Genomic DNA, 9,795 nt, shown 5'->3' with positions numbered 1-9,795 from the left:
AATGCTGTACATAAACTCATGTTGCAAGCCCTCCCTATATTTATTTGCTGGAATGTCTGGAAGAACAGGTGTGCAAGTAAATATGGAGGAAAGAAATCTAGTACTACTAGGGTGAAGTTCAATATAATCAAAGAAATATACATGCTTATTACCACAGTTTTTCCATATATCCAATGGCCACCAGCTTGGAAAGATCTAATTATTTGGATAGAAAACTGTAAGCATGACATAAAAGTAACCCAGGTTAAATGGCTCAAACCCCCCCTAACATAGTTAAACTTAACACTGATGGGAGTGCCATAGGCAACCCAGGAAAGATAGGAGCAGGAGGCATAGTAAGGGATCATAAGGGTAATTTGATATATGCTTTTGCCTCTCCTTTGGGAGTTGGAACAAATAATCAAGCGGAAGTGCAGGCAACCAGTTTTGGCATTAATTGGTGCATTCAACAAGGTTATAATAGAGTAATATTGGAGGTAGATTCGGAACTTGTGATCAAGTGGCTGAATCTGGACATCAAACCACCCTGGAACATTCAAAACTACGTTAACGAACTCCAACAACTGGTCCAACTGCTAGAATACTTCCAATGCAAACATGTTTTTCGGGAAGCAAATTTTCCAGCTGATACATTATCTAAGTACAACCATACACTTGATAATACACAACACTTCTACAACCTTCAACAACTTCCACAAGAAACCAAGGGCTACATAAAGCTAGACAAGATAGGAATGGCAAGCTTCAGGAGAAGAAGATTAAAAAGGATAAAACAACCTTCTTGAACATGTTTATCTCTAATTTTCCCAACTTGGCTACGATTGGTGTTGCTGCAACTTTCCTTGGACCTACTTGGTACGACATGTCTAAAAAGAGCAAAGATGAAAAGAATTTCCCCAACCCATGCGAGATAGAAGGTTCGTATACTTGTTTTTGAATAGGACTAGTGTAGGCTACTTTCTTGTATTCTCATGGAAGGGGAGAGTCTCCCTCATTTATGCTTTCTTAGTTGATTTGTACCGAGAGGAGTCCTCTCACAGGTTTAATGCTTTCTAGTTATAGTTAGTCTCTTTTTGTATCGGGGATGAGTTAGCCGACCTTAAGAGGTTAGCCGACTTATGAACCACCATAGGATCGGAGGTAAGGTTTATGTCCCCCTCCTTGTATTTTATTTTGATTATTTATGGTAAGGCTTGGGGGTGCTGCTCAACCCCTGACTGTGCACGAGAGGTGGGAGACTCGTGTAGGGTCTGTTCCCAAAAAAAAAAAAAAAAAAAAAAAAAGTACATTAAATCTGTAAGATTTCTTAACCTCAATTTACAAATAGTCACCCTTTTTTGGTTATATGTTTAATTTTATTTTACAGCACAGGCAAAAAAGATGTATCACTTATTTAATAACGTATCGTGGCAGTTCCGAAAAATTAATTTCTTAAATAAATTAATGAATATTTAAGACTGTCATCCACTCTAATGATACTGAATTCATAAGAGAGGAATTATGGTTTGATTAATTAGAGTTTTCTTGGGGTTTGGAGTCAGAATTTAGAGAAATCCATGGCAAGAAATGCACCACGTAGATTTCCCGCCATTTTATTAACATATAATATCAGAAACTTCCCTTCCCCAAAATAATTCTGAAATTCCGACCTACTTGATAACCCGAATATTTTCCTCTTCTGAAGTTCCAAAATTGCAATGGCGGCGGGGGAATTGACGGATTACGAGCGGCGAAGGATTGAGAATATAAAGCGCAATGAAGAAATGCTTGCGTCCCTTAAGATTCAGTCCCGAATTTCTGAACTTTCCGCAGTAACCAAGCGTCCAAGGTAGGGAGGGACCTTTTTGTATTTTTTTTTGTTTGAAATCTCTATTTTCTTTCTCTATTTTGAGTTATTTTCAGTTCCACTTAAGCACTCTACTCTTTCAATACCGTATTACGGTGTACCCTTATGAGGGAGTGTGCTGATTCCCAGAAAAATACCTGTGCAAATAAGATCGTTGTAACTGTGGCTTGTTTCTTACTATCTCATTCCAACTTATTCTTTTTTTGGATTTACCTATATGAAATGTTTGCTGACATGTTTTATCTTTGTATCTTTTCGAGTTAACTATATTAGATTTGGCGTACATGTCTCGGAGAGGAACAAGTTTCAAACTTTTATTGTTCTAGAATTCTGGTATACTTCCCAATATTATTGTTAAAATACAAATGAAGTACCATCGACAACTGAAAAGTGGATCTGGCAATTGAACTCGATGGAAGGAATACCATATTCATGTTTGTTTGTTTCTATTATCTGTCAGAGGAGTCAATATGTTGTTCCTGTGAATTTTGTGTGCTTCTTTAGTCTTTACCCTTCTGAATGAGGTAAAGACAAGCATATGTGTAATGTTTGTTCGTTTTATCTATGTTTTAATGCATATAGTTTTATTTGTGCACCCAAGTTAATTAGCCATTTGTTTTACATGGCAGAGCTCAAAGCAAATCATATCAGGCAAGTCCACAGAAGAAACAAAAGTCTAAATCACCCGTTGTGCTGCGACGGTCTCTCAGGACTCAAGGTATTCCACCGGAATCTTCTACCGCCAGTGGGCTAAAAGATGATTTTGATGATATCCCAGGTAGGATAGCACCTAACAAGAACTCACAACCCACTGACAAAAAGTCACTTCGAGAACCTCTTCCCCTAAGTATGAGAGATGCATTTAATGGGGACTCTGATATCCCAAATAAAAAACTGATTAAAACTATTAAGGGTTTCTCTCATAAGATTGACGATGAGAGCATGGATAAAAATTCTGTTTTAGGTGACTGGATAGAGAAAAGAAAGCCTTCTGATGCAGTTAATTTGGAATCATTGAAGTTGGAACCAGACAACATAGCACGGGTTGTACCAGGACGAATATTAAATGTGCATTTTTTTCCCACCAACAATGTTCGAATGGTTGCTGTAGGGAACAAATTTGGCAATATAGGTTTCTGGAATGTTGATGCTCCACAGGAGGATGGAGATGCGATTTATTTGTACCATCCTCATTCGGGGCCAGTTTCAGGAATACTTGTGGACCCTTTTTCTGTGTCAAAGGTATGGTTAATTTTTGTTTCAAGAGTTATAAACTGCTAGCAGTCTTGTAATTTTCTTACTTGCATGGTCATTTGTTTCCAGATATAGTAATCTTTTTTGATGAAAAAAGATAAAGGAGTTATTTTTCCTGATACAGTGATTAGAACATATGTGCTAAAAAATGCTGATACCTTTACTTCTTACATTGACCTTTCTTTTCATATGGCTAGGCATATTTGGTGGAAATGCATGCTTTAGAAAGGAAACAAACTTAAAAATTGCATTTGTGTTCGAACTGTGTTTAGTACCTTTACAAGTTTTTGCTAGTATTCTGTGATGTAGCAATAATGGATTTTACTGTTTTATTGCTCGTCTTTATATGGCTATTGTAACTGCTCTCTTGGTTTCCTGGATTATGCTAGGAAGGGATTTTTATAATGCTGATCAATGCTGTTAAGAGGAAAAATAAGGAAAGAGGTTCTTGACTAATAGGCATTTTGATTTTACAGGTTTGGATAAGGCGTCATGAGTGACAAACAGCTCTAGATATGTGTGTTTGAATTACTCTTGCCTTTCTTCTTGCAGATGTTCACTTCTTGCTATGATGGATTTATCAGGGTGATGGACATTGAAAAGGAAATGTTTGGTTTGGCATATTTGAGTGAACATCCCATATTTTCCATATCACTGAGACCACATGATATGAAGTCCATATATTATGGTGAAGGCAGTGGGGAACTTGGTATTTTGGATCTAAGGACAGGAAAATCTTCAGCATCGTGGAAATTGCATGACGAAAGGATCAACACAATAGATTTTACCTCTGAAAACTGTAATATTATGGCAACTAGTTCTACAGATGGTAGTGCATGCATTTGGGATTTGAGAAAAGTTGGTGCCCATAAACCAAAATCTTTGCAAACTGTCTTCCACAAAAGAGCAGTGCACTCGGCTTACTTTTCACCTTCTGGAAGGTTTCTTGCCACAACAAGGTATTTATGTTGCCATTCTTATAGGTTATATTGTGGTTAGTTGAGAAAAATGAAAGCTTACTATTCTATGTTCTTAATTTTTAAGCGCCTTACTTGATTATTTTATTTTCAGCTCTGTAGCAGATCTTGGCATGGCTAATTCTTTTTCTTTTTATTTCGGTTAGTGCAGTATTGATAATAATGTTGGTTTGTTGAGTGGCGCTAATTATGAAGATACATCTATGATCTCCCATTATAATCACACAAACAGATGGATTTCCTCATTCAGGTATGGCTTGTCCCTTAATAACAAATTTTTACATTTATGCTATGAGTTACATTACCATCTCCCCTAAGCTTTTGATGTAGTGATGTTTTTTTTACACTGCAGAAGCTATTGTGCACAGTTATTCTACTTTCTCTATACATTGATGTGATGTTGAGATAATTTGCTACAAGCTATATAAATTATTCTCCTTTGAGCATCCAGTTTATGGGACAGAATTACTAAAAGCTTATTCCTCCTTTTTGAGATAATGCCTTGAGCAGAAAAAAAGAAGATGATTACTTGTAATCTGTTCAATTTTGTGCTGGTTATAGGCAGTTGGTTGTGCATATTTCCAGAAGTTAATGTGGCTATTATTTACACTAGACTTCTCACTTGTCATCATAGACTAACATCATTATTTTCTGTATATGTTTACTTGGGGAAGCAGAGGAATATGGGGTTGGGATGATTCCTACATCTACATTGGTAATATTCAAAGAGGAGTTGATGTAATCTCAGTAGCTGACAAGAAACTTGATTTTACCTTACGAAGCGAACACATGACTGCTATTCCATGCCGTTTTGATGCACATCATGAAGAAGTTGGAATGCTTGCAGGGGCTACAAGTGGTGGGCAGGTATATATCTGGACAGCATCTTTAGTTGGTGGCTGTAGATCCTAGTATTTGTGATAATGGAGGCAGAGCTGCATTTTCCAGTCTGGCTAATGTGCATTTTGTGAAAGGACCAGAAATGGTTTACCTTTAGGTTTTTATGGAATCTTGTTGTTGTTCACTGATCACATAAATAGCTGTTTACTATGTTTCTTAAGCATTTTTAATCTATTGTCCAATTCAGTATTCCAAATAATCATTGGTTATATTTTCTTGGTTTGCAATTAATACCTGGTGTTGCCGAGACTATCTTTAAAGCTATTTTTAGCACCACTCACCCAAAACCCTTGTGTTGAATGTTGGGACTTGAAAGCCTTTAACAAATTGTATATGTTATCGGAAGGCTTTTATTAAGCGACAACACGAGGGATAGCTTGCTTCCTCTTTCAAGTGAAACATAGTGTAGACACTGATTCGAAAGTTCAGATCAACTTGTAGTATTACAACGGCAAGTGATTTGAAAACAATTAGTTCGCAAGAACAACTAATTTAAATTGGACAAGTTGAGATTCCCTCCAGAAGGTTTTAGTTCAGTATTAGTGGATGTTAGCTAAGATCATGCCACATGATTTTATATAAAATCAACGGCTGCTATGTATTTGATACCAAAATGCCAATAATAATTAATTGACCATCAATTTTTCTCTTTCCAACCTCTCCTTTGTTGCCACTTGCCTCCATACAACTGTCTTCGCCTCTTCTCCTTGTTTTTTTTTGCCTTAATATATAACCGACCCTTTAAACTTATCAGAATATTTTATTTAGACACTTGATTAAGCTCTATTCTAATTCAACACCTTAAGTCCTAATAAAGAATTTGAATTAGACATTTTCGATTCAAATTTGAATATTTTTTATGCGTATTTTTTTCTGTCTATTAGATAGTTAAGTTAACCACAAAAAATATGTCCTTTTTAATTATATACATCAATCTCAAGTAGAAAATGTCTGAGTTTTACAACTTATAAAGATGAATGTTGTAACACCTCGAACTCTTTTAACATAGATCAGTCTCGAGGAGCATAGAGAAAGATTGAGTTTCTGCCTTAGAGGTGTGTCCAGAGTGCCACCTACGACTCGTAGACACATCTACGAACCGTAGGAGAGCCTCGTAGAATCCTACAACACTTAGTAAAAATTTGAGTTTCTGAGATTCGTTTTACGAGTGGCTTTTACGATCCGTAAAAGATTCTACGGAACGTAGGAAGGGTCCTACAGTCCGTAGAAATGACCCTGAGCCTAATCTTCGGACTCCATTCAATGAACCATTCCTACAACTCGTCGAATTTCCTACAACCCATAAGTCTAGCTCGTAGATCCTATGTCACATTTCAGTAGCTACTGGAATGTGCACCAAGTCTCACAACTAAGTTCTATAATCCGTTTGAGGTTCTACGAACCATAGAGGGGTTGGTAGACCCCAAGCCCCATGTCCCTCAGGGAAATCCTACTAGACCTTGTACGACTCGTCTTAGGGAGTACGACCTATAGAAAGAGGTTCGTAGACCCAAGAGGTCAATTTCCAAAATGTCCAATTTTACACCAACTTCTATGAGGGGTCTTCTACAACCCGTAGGAGTTCTTATGGTCCGTAGGTCGACCCGTAGAGCCCCAGTGACAGTTTAATGAGGGGTAAAATCATCTTTTACCACCTTTTCTGAACCAAGTCCTGACGTTTCGGGACTAAAATAATCCTCATATTAGTACCCCACGATGCTTTTCTCTCATTAACACTAAGAATATTTTGAGAGTAAGGATTGGAGAGGAAAAAAGCTAGGGTTCGAGCGTTTCAACCATGTTCTTCGAGTTTCGCTTAGAACAACGATCTTTTAGGTATGTAAGTCTGTTCGTGCGTTCGACTAAGTTCATCCACATGCCCCACATCTCAATTCTGTAATTAAGAGTTCAAGCTTGAGTTTCAATTCCGTTATATTAAGTTTTGAGTTAGTTATGTAATCTTTCTTTGAGTTTCTTGTATATTTGTTGATATGGAGATTATTCCTATGAGTTCAAGTTCTTGAATTTGTTTTCATGATTGCATTCTCATGAACCCTAGATGAGTATCTACATTGTTTACTTCTATGCATTATTTTGAGTTAAAGAATGATACAATTCATGTCTTAATTGAGAAAGGATTTTAAGCATATATTGAGTTTGAGAAGTCTTTCATTCACTGATTTTAAGCATGTCTTTTATTGAGTCTAATGAGTTAGAGTGAATGTATTTGTTTGAGACTGAGTTGAGAAATCAAAAGCTATACTTTATACCTTTACTGAGTTTGAGAAGTATACTATTTTTCAAAAAGAATGTAATGAGTTGAGAAGAGTTGAGTAAAATTACGTAAAGTCCAAAAAAACTAATGAAATATTATTTTGAGTATTTTCACTCACTTGAGTTCATGATCATAATAATATATTTTTGGAGTAGTATTAAGCATCGATTTGGACAAGAGTCTAGATAACTCAAATTTCATAAACTATGTAGCCAGCATAGGGTAGGATCATACTGTTGGTTCGGATGACTCCTCATTTCAGTCCTTGATATGGACTTTTATTAGATCCATGAAATGAGTTTGCGTCCCTTACCATGACAATGTATAGGACGGCTCTGGCAATGACATCAGTTTGTTGTATCATCACGAAGCTTATAGTGATGGTTGTCGGTTAGAGAAACTCCCCAAAGAGTAAATATTATTTTTTATACTGAGTTGCAGTCACTTATTTATGTTCTTGTAAAGCCTTCTCTTATCCTTATATTGCATGCTTTATTAAGTTGAGTTATTTTGGTATTCATTTTATTGAGTATTTTCTTGAATATGTTTCTTTTCCGCTATTTTACATACCGTACATTCCATGTACTAACGTCTTTCGACGCTTCATCATTTCATGATGCAGATACAAATATTAGAGATCCTCAACAGGCGTATCATTGAAGATCACCTTCCACTTAGCCTTTGGTGAGATCTCCTTGCCTTCGAATGAGCTCCTTCAGTTTCATTTATTTCATTTCAGTATTTGTTTATTAGTCTTTTGAGGTAGCCATGGGCCTATCCCGGTAACTATTCAGAGTCAGTTCTAGAGGATTCATAGACACAGACACAGTTTAGAGTACATTCAGGTTTGCTCTTCAGAGTTATGTTTTTAAATACTATTTATCTATTCAGAGATTTATTTTGAGATGCATGAGTTTCCCTTTTAAGTACATTAATTGCTCACCCTTATAATACTATTTCTATTGAGTTAAGTCTTCCACCGAGTATTTAGCCAGGCCAAGGGTTCTCTTGGAAACCAGCAATGGTTTCTAAGTGCCGACCACTCCTAGGGTATAGACTCGGGGTGTGACAAATTTGGTATCAGAGCACATAGTTCAAGAGTCCTAGGATGTGTATGAAGCCGAATCTAGTAGAGTCCTCCTTATTTGTGTGAAGCACACTATGTCTATAAAGGGGAGGCTATGGGACTTAAGGAATTGTCTCACCTATTTCATACTCCAAATTCATGCGATAGAGTTTAACTCTATAAAATCCCCTTCTAACTCGCGTGTTTCACATTTTTAGATCATGCCTTCAAAATGCACTCTCAATCAGAGGAACATTGTCGACAATGAGATCAAACCGACTACTATGCCTCCACCGTCTGGAATGTAGGCAAATAGCAAAGCCCGAGTAGCTGAACTTGAGGATGACAATGGAACTCAAGAGGTTCCACAGACACACACTACTCATCCTACCCCTTGTTTCTGAGGTGGAATTTAAAGGAGCGATTACCATGCTTGCCAGTTTATGGCTGCCTAATCAGGCCGTCAAATCACTCTGTTGCTACAAGGATTAGAGACTTTTTGAAGATGAACCCACCAGTCTTCACCGGATCAAGTTTGAGGAAGATCTCCAAAACTTCACAGATGAGATGTGGAAGATCTTCAAAGCTACGCATAAGATCGAGATTGAGGGAGTTAAGCTTTTCTCTTATCAATTCAAGGATGTTTCAAATGTCTGGTACAATTAGTGGGAGGAGAGTCGTGGTATGGATGTTGAGCCTATTTTTGGGATGAGTTTCAGAATACATTTATAGACCACTTCTTTCCTTGAGAGATGAGGGAAGCAAAAGTTTAGGAGTTTTGAACCTGAAGAAAGAGGGGTTGACTTTGAAAGAGTACAACTTTAACTTCATCCAGCTGTCCATGTATTCTTCAAAGATGATCCCTGATGTGATAGCAAAGATGAGGAAGTTTGTCTCCGGCTAAGCAAACATGTAAAGAAGGAGTGTCAGGCTGCATTATTGATTTAAGTTATGGACAACTCCAGTATGGTATATGCACAAAAAGTCGAGGAGAACAAGAAGAAAGATAGAGAGAAGCACCAATGTAAGAAAGCGAGCTCTGCAGGTAATGATACTAATCACCAGAAGAGTGGTAATGGAAACCGATCTTTCTTTCAAAGGAGGTCTTTTGGTTATGCACCATCATTAGCTAGTGTACCAATATCAAACAATATGAATGACCAGAGAAATTAGAGTAACCAGAATTTTAGATCTCAAGGCTCTCAGTCTCAAGAGAGTGTGGCCCAAGGTTCTTCACGTAAGATGCCTTGTGGTAAGTGTGGTAGACTACATTTGGGGGAGTGTCATGATGACTCTAGTGGCTGTTACAAATGTGGTCAGATGGATCACTTTATAAGAGATTGCCCGTCAGACAGACAAGGTAATGGGGGAAACAAGGCTCAATATTCTTCAACAACGCCATTCGATAGAGTTGGCTAAAGAGGTACTACTTCAGGGATAGACGGAGGTTTAAACCATCTGATGCTATGGCTAGTCT

At 37.3% G+C, this 9,795-nt stretch overlaps 1 protein-coding gene across 4 annotated transcripts; it reads left to right on the top strand.

The window, feature by feature from the left end:
- Window positions 1–1,509: 1,509 nt before the first annotated feature.
- On the top strand, window positions 1,510–5,229 carry LOC129874429 (uncharacterized). 4 transcript variants are annotated; one of them, XM_055949716.1, is made up of 6 exons: window positions 1,513–1,828; window positions 2,476–2,624; window positions 2,811–3,088; window positions 3,653–4,059; window positions 4,229–4,327; window positions 4,755–5,229. In XM_055949716.1, the coding sequence occupies exons 1-6, from the start codon at window positions 1,698–1,700 to the stop codon at window positions 4,987–4,989; spliced, it is 1,299 nt and encodes a 432-aa protein (XP_055805691.1). In that variant the 5' UTR covers window positions 1,513–1,697; the 3' UTR covers window positions 4,990–5,229. The 4 variants fall into 4 exon arrangements, 3 of the variants coding, with proteins under 3 accessions (XP_055805691.1, XP_055805692.1, XP_055805690.1); XM_055949717.1 differs by having other exon boundaries at window positions 1,514–1,828; window positions 2,476–2,564; XR_008762887.1 differs by having other exon boundaries at window positions 1,510–1,828; window positions 2,476–3,088; window positions 4,224–4,327; window positions 4,755–4,885.
- Window positions 5,230–9,795: the final 4,566 nt, after the last annotated feature.

This window comes from Solanum dulcamara, chromosome 11 (assembly GCF_947179165.1).
Source record: "Solanum dulcamara chromosome 11, daSolDulc1.2, whole genome shotgun sequence".
Classification (NCBI taxonomy): domain Eukaryota; kingdom Viridiplantae; phylum Streptophyta; class Magnoliopsida; order Solanales; family Solanaceae; genus Solanum; species Solanum dulcamara.
This window is presented reverse-complemented; position numbering and strand designations above follow the sequence as displayed.

Bases quoted from the DNA above. Each gene is read 5' to 3' on its own strand.
- LOC129874429 (XM_055949715.1), top strand. From the start codon at position 1,698: ATGGCGGCGGGGGAATTGACGGATTACGAGCGGCGAAGGATTGAGAAT. The intron at 4,060-4,228 runs GTATTTATGTTG...CGGTTAGTGCAG, and splicing joins AGGTTTCTTGCCACAACAAG to TATTGATAATAATGTTGGTT. The intron at 4,328-4,754 runs GTATGGCTTGTC...TTGGGGAAGCAG, and splicing joins AGATGGATTTCCTCATTCAG to AGGAATATGGGGTTGGGATG.